The sequence below is a fragment of the Pecten maximus genome, chromosome 15 (assembly GCF_902652985.1).
Source record: "Pecten maximus chromosome 15, xPecMax1.1, whole genome shotgun sequence".
NCBI classification, from domain to species: domain Eukaryota; kingdom Metazoa; phylum Mollusca; class Bivalvia; order Pectinida; family Pectinidae; genus Pecten; species Pecten maximus.
Window position 1 is genome coordinate 24910109 of NC_047029.1, and position 15777 is coordinate 24925885.

The following is a 15777-nucleotide window of genomic DNA, read 5'->3' on the forward strand; positions in this document are numbered from 1 at the left end:
ACAGACTTGTGGTGAAGAGATTGTACAAATGACACACATGGTATTAGCATTTTTCAAATAATCCTTTGTTCTTCTAGGACATGTCAGTGATGTCACAAGTAAAGGTCTAGAGAGTTGATCATAGGATATGACCAAAAAACAGACATGGAGACTACTTTATGTTCCATCATCAAACATTTTTGGTGTCCAAGTCATTTTAGTTGAATTCTCTTATGATGTTTGCCATTGTGTGGTAACACAGACATGCAGTGTTAAAAATCAAACTGGGAGCAAAATGCTTTTTCTACACCATGACTACAATAACGTTGACTCCGAGCAGCGTACAAGGAAATTTCATTTAAGGACAATGCCATACTTTTAGACACCGTGACTACTGAGATGTCGACTCGAGTAGTGTACAAGGACATTTGTTATATTGCATCCTGGGTAGGACATCGGTCCTGGTACCTTGTATCCCTAACTTAATGAGAAATCCCATAAGTCATCAACACATAAGAACACAATGCACACCAGTATACCAATGCTAGGACAAAGGATTGTACGAAATACAATGAAATAGCCAAGGATTGATCACATGTATGCCGAACAATGAATATAAAACTCCCATGATGCAACTGTTTCCTCCTTCTAAGACTCATCAGAGATGCAAATGTCAAAAACTGTTAAAATCTGGAATGTTAAAACATAGAAACGGTGGTATTCTATCCCTAAATTTGTTCATATGGTAAAATTTGGATAATGGATACATTGGTATGTACGTTCACAATGTAACAGGAGACGAAACATGTAGCGACCAGACCAGGGTTCGAACTCGGGACCTCCGAACACTAGCCGGATGCTCTATCAATTGAGCTACCTGCAGATCACCGGTAATCGACCAAGTCCAGTCCCGCTACAACAAGAATATCAACAACGTATGAGTATTATTAATTGGAGCCGCGTGAAGAAAACCACAAGTCTTGTAAATGTTTTTATTTGTCACATCATTGTGTATTTTATTGAGCTTGAGACGTCACATAGTTGACTGATATACATGTAACATGTTTACAAAAACTCTGATGGAATTATTACACTGTATAACAGATATTCACTGATTACATAATGAGAGATTTGTTAAACAATGCCACATAATGAGTGTTTTGTGGCACTACATCACACAATGAGAGATTTGTGCCACTACATCATCACACAATGAGAGATTTGTGCCACTTAATCATCACACAATGAGAGATTTGTGCCACTTAATCATCACACAATGAGAGATTTGTGCCACTACATTATCACACAATGAGAGATTTGTGCCACTTAATCATCACACAATGAGAGATTTGTGCCAGTACATCATCACACAATGAGAGGTTTGTGCCACTTCATCACACCATGAGAGATTTGTGCCACTTAATCATCACACAATGAGAGATTTGTGCCACTACATTATCACACAATGAGAGATTTGTGCCACTTAATCATCACACAATGAGAGATTTGTGCCAGTACATCATCACACAATGAGAGGTTTGTGCCACTTCATCACACCATGAGAGATTTGTGCCATTTCATCACACAATGATAGATTTGTGCCACTTCATCATCACACAATGAAAGATTTGTGCCAGTACATCATCGCACAATGAGAGATTTGTGCCAGTACATCATCACACAATGAGAGATTTGTGCCATTTCATCATCACACAATGAGAGATTTGTGCCACTTCATCATCACACAATGAGAGATTTGTGCCACTTCATCATCACACAATGAGAGATTTGTGCCACTTCATCATCACACAGTGAGATTTGTGCCACTTCATCATCACACAATGAGAGATTTGTGCCACTACATCATCACACAATGAGAGATTTGTGCCACTTCATCATCACACAATGAGAGATTCGTGCCACTTCATCATCACACAATGAGAGATTTGTGCCACTTCATCATCGCACAATGAGAGATTTGTGCACCTTCATCATCACACAATGAGAGATTTGTGCCACTTCATCATCACACAATTAGAGATTTGTGCAACTTCATCATCACACAATGAGAGATTTGTGCCACTTCATCATCACACAATGAGAGATTTGTGCCACTTCATCATCGCACAATGAGAGATTTGCACCACTTCATCATCGCACAATGAGAGATTTGCACCACTTCATCGTCGCACAATGAGAGATTTGCACCACTTTTTCATCGCACAATGAGAGATTTGTGCCACTTCATCATCACACAATGAGATTTGCGCCACTTCATCACACAATGAGAGATTTGTGCCATTTCATCATCACACAATGAGATTTGCACCACTTCATCATCACACAATGAGATTTGTGCCATTTCATCATCACACCATGAGAGATTTGTGCCACTTCATCATCACACAATGAGATTTGCGCCACTTCATCATCACACAATGAGATTTGTGCCACTTCATCATCACACAATGAGATTTGTGCCACTTCATCATCACACAATGAGAGATTTGTGCCATTTCATCATCACACAATGAGAGATTTGTGCCACTTCATCATCACACAATGAGAGATTTGTGCCACTTCATCATCGCACAATGATAGATTTGTGCCACTTCATCATCACACAATTAGAGATTTGTGCCACTTCATCATCACACAATGATAGATTTGTGCCACTTCATCATCACACAGTGAGAGAATTGTGCCACTTCATCATTACACAATGAGAGATTTGTGCCACTTCATCATCAGACCATGAGAGATTGGTGCCACTTCATCATCACACAATGAGATTTGTGCCATTTCATCATCACACAATAAGAGATTCGTTTCAGTACATCACATAATGAGATTTGTGGCACAATATGTGCCACTAAATCACATGAGAGATCTGTACCACTACATCAGATGACATATGATGCAAATTATCTACACATTTCATGACGTAAACTCAAGAGTAATCAATACCTCAGTAAATCAACTGAACTTTGATTCAGTGAATATTCAACAAACACACCCACTGACTTGTATACATCATATAACTCCGCATACAATGACATGTTTTATCTACCTCACAAGGCTTAACTTTCTTATTCAGCTTTCCTTGGAGCGGGCTCTGGCCTTTTTACCATGTAGTAGGATATGCATAATGTTAAGTTCTTCTTGCAAATGAATGCATCATATCATGGCACAGGGGCATTGGCTTTTCGTAATGCTAAACATCCAGTTACCAAATCACTTGGCATAAGCTTCAATCGAGAGTACTCTTCTGCTGTGCTGTACCTAAGTTTGGTTTCAGGGTCTCGATAAAATGCCTGTAATTTTAAATCAAACTGTATCATTTCATTTTATTTGTCACTAAATACATACATCATTAATACATTAAAAAGCAGCATCTTTAAGTTAATCCTTCGAAATACAAATCTCAGTGTTAGATTCTTGGTTAAGACTGCTGTGTCTCGCCCCCAAGGGGGTCAATGTTCCCATTAATCCACTTCACAACTTAATCTCGAGGGGATGATGTGTTTAATTGTCATACACAAATACATTTTCTTGTTTTTGGTTTCTTGAATACAGTAATACTTTTAAACATTATTTTGTTCCCCAAAAACGCCTGAAATTCAAATGAAATATGTTTGTACTTTATAAGTCTGCCTTCTGTTTTTTAATAGTAATTCAGTTTAATTTTTTTTAATAGTAATTCAGTTTAAATTTTTTAATAGTAATTCAGTTTAAATTTTGTAATAGTAATTCAGTTTTAAAATCATCCAATAATCAATCAAAATTATTGAATCAGACAAATGTAGAGAAACACAAGACTTACGGGAAGGCCAGATATGTCAGAGTATTTCTTTGCTGGTTTAAAAGATGGAGGTGCTTCAATAGATCCATCTGAAAATAAAACATCCAGAACATGTACAAAATTAATAAAGGTGTGGTATTATATATTTCTGAAAATTACACATTCAGCACACGTAAAAGTAAAGCTGTGTTCCAAGGACATTACGACTGCAATACAGTGTATATGGAAGGACCTATCAACTTGAAGATGGATGAGTAATTTTCAACATTCAACTTAATTAGGATAGCAACCATAAACCCATGAATGCTATCGATAACTGTATACATGTTTAATATATTAGTACAATTATTTGTCTTCTTAATCAAAAGAACAAGTATGTTACCCATATATATATATACAGTCAAACTTCGATGTTTCGAAGTTCAAGGGACTAACAGAAAAACTTCGAAACAGCGGGACTTCGAATTATTCGTGGTTGACAATAGATCGATGTTTTCTTGATAATGACCATATCTGTTAACGTAATATGTCATCGGTGCCTTCGTGTTGATCGTCGACTGTCAGGCTCACATCGAAAAGTTAAGTTAATTTATACCTCAAACACAACAAAATAAAAATACTCTTCATCAATTTACCTTAGCATTTTTTAATTAAACAAACTATGTATATGTTACAAAGCACTTATATCCCGGCTTATAGATCAAACAAAAGTACAATGCACACTTACGTTAACGTTTTTCTGCTAAAGGCACATGTGTTTACATGTGTGGTATAAAATACGGAATACCGATCAGTTGGAGAATGCATGCTTGAATGACCAATAACCGATTTACATGGATATTTATGTATAAGTTTGAAACCTGACACTTTGAATATGTCTTGAGTGAAGGCATCGCTAATTGTTTGTGTTTAAAATTGATCTGCTTGTTTTTGACTGTTCCGTAAAATTTACTCGCCAACCGCTGATTTCAATGGCGGTGGAGATCATCAAAGACGACTACCGGTATGGTTATTGAATGCCATGGCTTCTAAATATACCATTTATCTATCAATTTAGTCTGATTATTAATTACCCCATGATCGGGAGTGACAACACACGCTATCGTTATCCCAATTGTCAGTCAGGGCAGTTGTGGGAGGGGTGTGAACTCTTGCCGCGGGGGTCACGACAAACACCTGTCCTGTGGTCAGTACAGGTAAACTTTTTGTTCGAATCATGAGATGTCAATTACCTATACTATCATAGCTAAGACCACGAAAAAAGTTCGATACATCGAAAACTTCGATTTATAAAAATTCGAATCATACATAGGTTCGTTAGTAGCGTTATATAGTGAGGAAATTCGGGACCAAGCAAAAAGTTCGATACAGCGAGAAATTCGAATCAACGAAGTTCGAATCATCGAGGTTTGACTGTACAAAATGTATATATATTTCTCTCGGTACAACTACGACAGGAAATTCAAATCTATATCTTCGGATCACCAACACATAGTGCATATGATACATTGTGCTAATAAATAGATATATAGCTTAGAAACACAAATGACGAAGGAAGACAACTTTTTGACTCAAAAAGTTGTCTTCCTTCGTCATTTGTGTTTCTAAGCTATATACAAAATGTATATATATATACATGTACCAATAATAATCCTTTTTCAACTTAAAAAAATAATAGCTCCTTTATGACTCAAAGTGACATGGATTCCTGTGTCAAAAATAATAAAATGCATTATAATAAGTTTTACAGATTAGTTTAAAACAAAGTCAAATAATCATCAGACAAGGTTGAAATACTGAAATCGACAAAACTTGAAAAGAGCAACAACTTCTCTGTATGTTCATATGTAAAATCATAATACACAACTACACATCATGATCATAAAGCCTTCTACAGTAGAGTGAGTTTCAGAGCTCAGTTGAAAACTGAGAGAAGAGATGTCTGGACAAACAGAAGATTACACCAGATGGACAAATTGTGACAGGAAGATAAAAATTAATATTATTCTGGTTTGATCCACAAAACTCCAAAGTATATGTAAACTTACATGTAACATCATCTGGTTTCCATGGTAACAACTTTTCTGCAGCAACAATTTGTTTCAAATTTTTCCAAACTCTCGTTCTCTTACTAGATACTGCTCCCTTACTGGAATGCTGAGTAAAGTATTAAAATAAGGTAGTTGTTACATATCAATATAATTATTACTTGTATATACGTTTGTATATTTGAATTTCGCACGCTAAACTGTAACTTAACTTTTACCTGCGAGAACAAGATGTGCGCGCATGCTTGTAGGAGAACAGAGACAGCCATATATGTGTCAACACGTTTGATATCGGTAATACGGAAACTTGTTTAACACGCAAACTACAGCTTGCGGTGAGTACCAAAACCCATGAAATATGTTATGATGTTTATTTGTATATAATACCTGTTGTTATTAGGCTTATATAAAGCTGTGTGGATAGACAGTGATATTGTTACCTGTGTCGGTATGTAGACTATGTGCCGCGGTATGTGTGTACACGTACAGGTGCACGGTAGTGTTGTTTACTATTCCAACTTTGTATCGCTAGGTAGGGTGTTTATTATCTTATATGTACGTGGTAGTGGTAGGAATATAAATATATTATGCGTAATAAGTATAGTTATGAACAGGTTGTTTATACAGCGCACGCTCGTGTATTACCTGTTGTTACAATGGTATCTATTATTAGCCATTCCGCGACGGACCATTAAGGTGTCTCGTACCATACATTTACCTGTAAATATATGGGGTCCGATTCGGGATATTTTGTCAGTGTATTATTGTATATAGATAAATATTCAAGCTACTATATTGATTGTGATTTGTATACTTGTACGAGGTAATAAGACACTATATAGTGGGCTGTATATTATTTAAGGGTATATCTCTTATTGTAGTGTATATCCGGTCATGTGACGATAGCTGTCACACTGTCACACTGACGAGTGTGGTATTCCTTGGCCAGTGAGGTGCCTCTCCAGGATGGTCAGCGACCCTGTGCATTTGGCATGATCATGGAGGCAGGTCAGGTTGCTTTAAGGTTCCGGGGATATGGTGGCTCCGCAACCCCTACATAGGAACGTTGTACAGTACAGTGACTGTTGTGATCACATCGATGTGGATGACAGCCTACTCGATGATGAGACTGTTTATTGATATATTAGGTAGAACTCTGTCTACTTCTTCAGTAAATATATAGATGGCCTCTAAACAGTGAAGGAATACAGTCCTCCAATGGTTATATAAATGTATCTTGCCATATGTATTATTGTGTGTTATTTTAAAGTATGGAAGTGAGAGAGACTGGTATATTTTGTCATCCCTGTTTTGTATATGTTCATTGTTTGTATATAAAAGTGTATATAGTGTAAATCAACTTGTTTCTGTTGTACTTGTGGGAACTAGCAATTTGCTCATCCCGTTACAGTAGTATTATTGCATGTTAGAAAAGGACAACAAGTTGACAAGAAAGATTTGCGTTAAGTAAAAAACTGTCTTCTTATCAACTAAAAATTCCTCAAATATTCTTAAACAATTTCTTATCTATAATACATATTAATTGATCTGATCAGGTATTCAGGCATGAGATGTTCAAGTGCAAACAAGTGAAAATAGTCAATGATATTATTGTAAACATTAAGACAGGTATATACATATGTATATATTTATATATCACATGTACAAATTCACACTAGTTAAGGCAGCCTGTATAGTTACAGAAATATATATTCTGAGTGCTTGACATTTTCTCAAAAAAAAACCAAACAAAACTGTACAGGCAATTACAGTGCTTTATCAACATTTTGAAAATGCCCAACTAGATTGATTTGAAGTAGCTTTACCATATTAGCTACATGTATACTGTTTATTGATAGTCAAATGAATTTAAAAGAAAGGCCAAAAACATTTGTGTATTATATAGGTACCGGTATATATATGTTTACAGATTCACACTCCAGATTATAGTGTTATAAAACCAACTGACTAGATAGGAGTTATACTTACCACAAAATTTGGATCCTTGAAAACAGGAATTTTGTCAGTTGTTTCCCCTGAATATGTAGATGGATTATCTTCAGCAGTCTCACCTGATACAATCACCTCCTCTGTCATATCAGCAGGATTTGTCACACCTGATGACGGCTAAATGACAATCATAAACAGATGATTAATTGAATATCATGTATGAAATGAAGAAGTTTTATTGAAACTAGGATAGTTTATACTCTATAATAAACAATTCTTTTTTAATTACTTGTGTTACCCTCTATGCTGCACTTAAATTAATAAACAACCAGCAACAACTGTTCTAAGTATAAATGTTGAGTATTAGTTATAAGTATTCTACAGACACCAGTAACATATATGGCCTGAGTATCGAGCTTACACGTTACCCCTTCCAAGGCCACACCAGGACTGACTCTATCAGGGCCTGTTCACCCAGTCTAAACATACATAGCAATTATAATGATTAAAATGACATGGATGGGATGCCAGCTAATGAGATACTGTGATAAGGGTCCGGCCACATCAGCATTGGACACTTGACATCCGTTGTAACTCAATTTAGCTGTCTGATACGGTACTGGCAGGGATCGACAGACTCTGGTGGTCAAAGATAACACCTGACCATGTAATTGACCCTGAGGTCAATTTCTCCCTATTAACATCCCCCTGCCTAAGAAAACTTTTACGGTCTAAAAGTTAATGAGATGATACTGCTCATGATACTCAGGCTGAGATAATATATACAATGTACACAAACACTGCATAACGCTTAATTGATCATTAATAAATCACTGGTCATAAACGATGTCCAGTATATACACAGTTTCCATAGCTTCAGATCTAGCTATTACTTTAAATTCCTTAGCATGGAATTAATCCAGAAATTAAGTACTTCCACAGAAAAAATGGTTACTCCAAAGAATTAAACCAGTCATTTCACTAAATTCCAAATGGGATATGTTCTCTGATATCATTTTACTTAACACGTGTTCATATCAAGGAGCTGGTACATTGAAGTGCAGTTTAAAATATCAATGACACTTCACAGTTTGTTTACTAGTACTATATACACAGTATCTATTCAACTCGAGACAATCCATCTGCATTGGCATTGTCCTGGCCACGCCGGTACTCTATAGTGTAATGAAACTGCTGTAGAGCAAGGGCCCATCTCAAAAGTCTCTGGTTCTTTTGCTTGGTCCTGTCAAGCCATTTCAAAGGATTGTGGTCTGTTTGGATTGTAAACTTTACTCCACTGATATAATAGGCAAAAGACTCTACACTCCATACGATAGCCAAACATTCTTTCTCTATTGTAGAATAATTTTGTTCTCGTGGTAACAGTTTCCTGCTGATGTAGGCAATAGGATGTTCCTCATCATCAATTACCTGACTAAGCACAGCTCCAATAGCTACGTTGCTAGCATCTGTCTGTATAGTAAAGGGTTCATTGAAGTCCGGATTTGCTAGTACCGGTGCCCTCGTCATTTCGTCCTTCAGGTCATTGAATGCCTTCACACTGTCATCTGTCCATTGGATTTGTCTCGGATGATCTTTTCTTATCAGATTTGTCAATGGAGCAGCTAGCTTGGCATAATTTTTGACGAAACGTCGGTAGTACCCTGTCATACCGAGAAATGATCTAATCCCTTTTTTCGTTAGTGGAAGGGGGAAATCAACCATTGCTTGAACCTTCCGGTTATCTGGTTTGAGCTTTCCTTTCCCTACCACATGTCCCAGACAGTATAGTTCCTCTTCACCAAACTGACATTTTGAAGGCTTTACTGTTAGCCCACTGTCTCTGAGTCGATCAAAAACAGTCTTGATGTGTAACAAGTGGTCCTCCCACGTGTCACTATATACCACTATGTCATCAAAATAGGCGACAACATGTTCTACTCCTGCTAATAGTCTGTCCATCATCCGTGCAAATGTAGCAGGTGCTGTTTTCATTCCAAAAGGCATCACCTTGAATTGGTACTGCCCAAATTCTGTCACAAATGCTGACTTCTCTTGTGAATCCTGTGACAAAGGTATTTGCCAATATCCCTTTGCTAGATCCATTGTGCTGAGATATTGTGCTTTACCCAGCTTCTCAAATATCTCATCTACCCGAGGTATTGGATATCCATCACACAGTGTTACGTCGTTCAGCCTTCTGTAATCCACACATAGGCGAGTAGTGGTGTCCTTCTTTTCCACCAAGACTATTGGAGATGAGTAAGGGCTGAATGAGGGTGTTATGTAACCGCGATCCAACATATCATCCAACATTCTCTTAACATCCTGTCTCTTTGCTTGAGGAATTCGATATGGCTGCTGTCGTATTGGTTTTTCAGACGTTGTTCTCAGGCTGTGTGTAACTAATGATGTCCTACCTGGATTTGGATTGATGACGTCACTATATTCCTCACAAAGTTGGCGTATCTCCTGACGTTGTGATTGGTTTAAGTTCTTACCAAGCTTAACATCCAGCGTATCCTCAATTGTTGGGTTGGAACCATCAAAGTCAGAGTCAGCCAGGTCACATTTCTGGACAAACATGACATTCTGTACAGCCTTGTTGTACTTGCGTAACAAGTTGATGTGATAAACAACTCGCTTTCGACGTCCACCGACATTGACCTCGTAATTAAGGTCATTTACTTTCCTTACGACCCTGTATGGTCCTTTCCACTGCGCTACCATTTTTGAACTGTCCGATGGTAATAATAATAATACCTCATCACCCGGTCTTAGTTCCCGTACGGTTGCGTTCCTATCGTACCACTGTTTTGTCTTCTGACGCTTGATTGTCAGATTTTCAAGCACTGTTTCTCTTATTGATGCGAGCTTTTCTCGCATTTGAACAATGTGATCAATGACAGATTTCTTTAGCTCACCTTCTCCTGTCATGGCTTGCTCTAAAATCTGTAATGGTCCTCTGACTGGCCATCCGTACATCATTTCAAATGGCGAAAAACCTGTTTCTTCATGGGGTACCTCCCTATAAGCAAACAATGCATATGGCAACAGTTCGTCCCATGCTTCATTGTTTGACGTGCAGAGCTTTTTTAACACAGCTTTGAGAGTTGCGTTAAATCTCTCTACCTTTCCATTCGCTTGTGGATGATATGGTGTCGTTGTTATGCCTTTGATTCCCATCACACGGTAGAGTTCTTGAATCATTTTTGAGGTGAAGTTAGTGCCCTGGTCTGTAAGAATAACACGTGGCACGCCCACCCTACTGAATAGTTCCACCAATGTGTCTGATATGGTTTGTGCATCAACATTCTTTAACGCAAAGGCCTCTGGGTATCTTGTTGCGTCATCCATTATAGTTAGAATGAATCTATTACCTTTCTTTGTTCGAGACAATGGTCCTACCACGTCCATGGATATTTTGTAGAAAGGCTCTCTGATGATTGGCGGTTGTCCTAACGGAGCTTTTTCATCCCCACGTTTCCTTGCCGTCTTTTGACATATCTCACAAGTACTACAATACTCCTGTATGTCCTTGAAAACACCTGGCCAATAGAATGATCTCAGCACTCTCTCCTTGGTCTTTTCTGTCCCCAAATGACCTGCCAATGGTCTGTCGTGTCCCAATTTAATCACATTGAGACGTAGTGCCTCAGGTAGCACTACCTGAATTCCACGGTGAATTCCATCTCTGGACTCCCATTTCCTTCTGAGAATACCATTCTCCCAGTACAGGCCATTACTGTCGTCCTGTACCACTTCTACAGACTTTGCTGCTTTTCTACGAATGTTAGCTAGAGTTGGATCTTCCTGTTGAAGCTTACTAAGCACTTCAGCATTCACTGCAGAAAGTTCAAGTGGCTCGGTATCCATAGTGACGCTATCTGTATCTTCCTCATTGACAGATACAGTCTCACTGATGTTGTCAGTGTCCACACCAACATCATCGCCATTGTCCAGGTCAGCCTCATGATCACTAACCTGTCCATCATCACTCTCATCACCGACATCCACATGGTCCTCCTCAATGTCCACATCAAGGTCCAGTCCAACTTTAACACCACACTCATTTTCCTTGACCACAGCTACCTTATCAGCAGCAATGTTACTACGGTGTTGAGCACGCGTAATAACATTAACAGACTTAGACTGTCTCTCTATGATGTCTACCCCCAACAGGGCTTCAGCGACAAGATCAGGCACTAATCCGACCTGTGCATGCCCCTTGTAATATGGCGTGTCCATATCAACTATAGCCAACTTGGCTGAAAACGGCTGTCCAGTCGCTGTACACAGAGTCTCCCGCTGACCCTTCAATACACAACTGGGGTCCACTAGGTCTTCCCGAATCAAGGTTATAGCTGACCCAGTGTCTTTTACAAAACAGATATCACGGCCGTTGACTTCTCCTGGAATATGGATAAGTCCTCCCGTATACTGCCTCACTAAAAATCCCGCAAGATTCTTTCCTTCCTTGTTTTTCGGACATTTATTTGCAAAGTGTCCATATTTATTACAGTTGTAGCACTGTACGTTTCTCATTTGATCCACCGATCTTTCTTTTCTCTGATCTTTGTCAGTGTGTGAATATTTCCCATTGGAATTCTTACCGTGAGTTTGCTTGCTTACATTCCTCTCTGGCAGAATATAATCCTCAGCGGCCTCTACCACACTGCTTGATCCTTTATTCCGTAGTATCCACTGTGTTTGGGACGCTGGCAATGCACTAAGAAAATATTCCTCCTTAAATTTATCCATGGTATCCTCTACCGAGTCCAAAAATCTAACAAGATATTGTTCGATCCTGGCCATCAGTCCTCTGTATGTCTCCTGAGGTTCCTTTTGTGCCGACTGCAACAACTTAAAATATTGGTAGGGTCTTTTCCCGTACCTTTCCGTTAGAGCTTTACTTAGTTCCTGAAAGGATCCATGTGCTTGAATAGCCACAGCTCTAGCCTCACCTGTTAACAAGGTTCTAAGTTGAAGCATTTTGACCTCCTCTGTCCATCCTGCCTGTGATGATAGTGCAGAAAACTCGGATAAGAATGTCACAATATCTTCATTGCCTTCATGATTGTATGGTTGTAGCTTAAGTCTAAATGGCACAGAGTTGTGTTTTGTGTCATTTTGCTCACTGTGAAGTTTTGCTTTCTCTATCTCTAACTCCAACTCCTTAAGTTTCCTTTGATGGTCTCGTTCTTTTGCCTCAGCTTCCATTTTCATCTTTTCCCTCTTTTTATAAGTTCTTTTTGTCTTTCTTCCTCTCTTTGGCGTTCTTTTTCATCTGCATCCAGTTTAAACTTTTCCATTTGGAGTTTTTCTCTTTCCAATTCCGCTTGAATTTCAAGTCGTTTCATTTCTAGTTTTGTCTGTGCTGTCGTCATTTTAGCAGTTTCTGTTTCTTCAGTAGCCGACATTTTCAGTTCTTACACGAGCGTTATCCCTTTGATAACGGAGTCCTTCTCGTTAAGATAATCCTTAACCGCTGCCACCAGAATATGTTACCCTCTATGCTGCACTTAAATTAATAAACAACCAGCAACAACTGTTCTAAGTATAAATGTTGAGTATTAGTTATAAGTATTCTACAGACATTGGTAACACGTATGGCCTGAGTATCGAGCTTACACGTTACCCCTTCCAAGGCCACACCAGGACTGACTCTATCAGGGCCTGTTCACCCAGTCTAAACATACATAGCAATTATAATGATTAAAATGACATGGATGGGATGCCAGCTAATGAGATACTGTGATAAGGGTCCGGCCACATCAGCATTGGACACTTGACATCCGTTGTAACTCAATTTAGCTGTCTGATACGGTACTGGCAGGGATCGCCAGACTCTGGTGGTCAAAGATAACACCTGACCATGTAATTGACCCTGAGGTCAATTTCTCCCTATTAACAACTTGTATAATCAAAATTGCAAACTGACAGTGGAGGAAAATGTAAACTGCTGTAGTTAGAATAAATTTGTGTATCTGTGTTAAAATGATTTAGTCTCTAAAAACATAAAATTCAAATTCTGAAATTCATCATTTAAACCAAAATTTGCTCTTTAGAACTTTTATACCAGTTCATATATGTATATCAATATTTTTCTACTTTAGAAAATACTTAAATATGCTAGTGTCTTCTTTAATATGTTTGTTGGATTAATCGTCTGTGTCGTTTTGGGATTGGACAACCTTGTACATGTAGTAGCTGGTGGCTACCTCACTGAACCACATACTGTACATGTAGGTCTACGATTGGTTAATCGCCACATGTTATACAACAACTATCCTGACAATGCGGCTATATAAAAGTCAGGATATATAACAGTCAGAGTTGACTATATATTAAAGTGCTGACACACCAGTATACCTGTTTATCCTGACTTTTATATAGCCGCATTGTCAGGAGATTTTTTTCTATAATTGATTTGGAATGATAAATAATTTAAATCATAAACCATTGGAATGATAAATAATTTAAATCATAAACCAGACTACATCAAACACAGCACTCTCAGACTCTTCTCCGATGATAGCATCATCTACAAGACAATCCACAACAGAGACGACGCACACAAATTACAACAAGACATAAACGCAGCAGGACAGTGGGAACAAGACTGGCTCATGAAATTTCACCCAAACAAATGCAATATAATATCCACTTCAAACAAACGCACCAAAACAACATACAACTACAAACTGCACGACCACACACTGCAACAAGTCGACGCCAGCAAATACTTAGGACTCACATTACAGAAAAATCTCAAATGGGACACACACATCAACGACATCACTGCAAACGCCAACAGATCACTAGGCTTCCTAAAACGCAACCTGAAAATAAACTCACAACATATAAAAGAACACGCATACAAAGCCCTAGTGAGACCCAAACTAGAATACTGCTCTTCCATATGGGACCTGCACAACACAAACCATATCAACCAGATAGAAAAAATGCAACGCAGAGCAGCACGATACGTACAAAACAGATACCACAACACAAGTTCAGTACAAGACATGATGGATAAACTCAACTGGCCCACACTTCAAACACGCAGACTCAAGACCAGACTTATACTACTATACAAAATCATTCACCATCATGTCGCAATAGACCCACACGGCATCATGCACCCAGCAGACCCTAGGACAAGGCAAACACACCCCTACACATTCAGACACCTATCTGCCACCAATGACACATACAAATACTCCTTTTTCCCACACACAATAACACAATGGAACCGCCTCCCGGTGGCAGCAGTACAATGCACTACACTAAAGATCTTCAAGGCACATATACACAATGCAGCCCTTGATGATCTCAAGCATACACCATAAACACACCCTCATGTGTTTATCTTATAGTTTCCACTAAAAAAAAAATTAATAAAAAAAAAAACCCTCACTGTAACTAAATTCCCTCACTTTTTTAACAGCATCCAACCTACAAACTGACCGTAATCGTCATTGTCGACGGAGGTTGTACAAAGAAGAAGAAGAAGAAGAAGAACATTATCAAACAGCAATTATTGGAAATTGTTCACATTCGTCAAAACTGGAGACGTGTCTCTGATTTTGTTCATTATACCAACAAGTCAATTTTAGTCAAGGTCAAGCAGCTTTCTCGTACACAAATGTAATTGCATCAACAAAGAAGTTGTATACCGTAGCTGGGCGTTTTTTCTTTGCTGGAGTTGTAGCGGGGCTAGTGTTTTTACTCTTGGCTGGTTTTCTGTTTCGTGTTGACGCCATGTTGAATGTAAAGTGACGGAAGTGGTCAAGGGGCATAACTCGCATCAATTATGGGTGCTCTTGATATTCTCAAGCAGCTTGCGATCGGGTTTTGTTATACAAATATTTTTGATCGGATTACTGATCGATTAGAAATTGGCATTTCTAATGGAATATTGAACCAAATTTAGATTTAATGGACGCAAGTTTAAAGCCTCGCAATGTCGGTAAATATTTCACAAATTCAGAAAAT

General features: G+C 38.4%; 1 protein-coding gene across 1 annotated transcript; it reads right to left on the reverse strand.

The window, feature by feature from the left end:
• Positions 1 to 964: 964 nt before the first annotated feature.
• LOC117343579 (INO80 complex subunit C-like) lies at positions 965 to 15557 on the reverse strand. Its single transcript, XM_033906003.1, has 5 exons — positions 15459 to 15557; positions 7819 to 7956; positions 5830 to 5938; positions 3803 to 3870; positions 965 to 3293 (listed from the first exon to the last, which is right to left on the reverse strand). Exons 1-5 carry the CDS (start codon positions 15543 to 15545, stop codon positions 3162 to 3164), a joined length of 534 nt encoding a protein of 177 aa, XP_033761894.1. The 5' UTR covers positions 15546 to 15557; the 3' UTR covers positions 965 to 3161.
• Between the last annotated feature and the right edge of the window lie 220 nt (positions 15558 to 15777).

Bases quoted from the DNA above. Each gene is read 5' to 3' on its own strand.
- LOC117343579 (XM_033906003.1), bottom strand. From the start codon at position 15,545: ATGGCGTCAACACGAAACAGAAAACCAGCCAAGAGTAAAAACACTAGC. The intron at 7,957-15,458 runs GTATACAACTTC...ATTGTCATTTAG, and splicing joins AGAAAAAACGCCCAGCTACG to CCGTCATCAGGTGTGACAAA. The intron at 5,939-7,818 runs GTAAGTATAACT...TACTTTACTCAG, and splicing joins TCAAGGATCCAAATTTTGTG to CATTCCAGTAAGGGAGCAGT.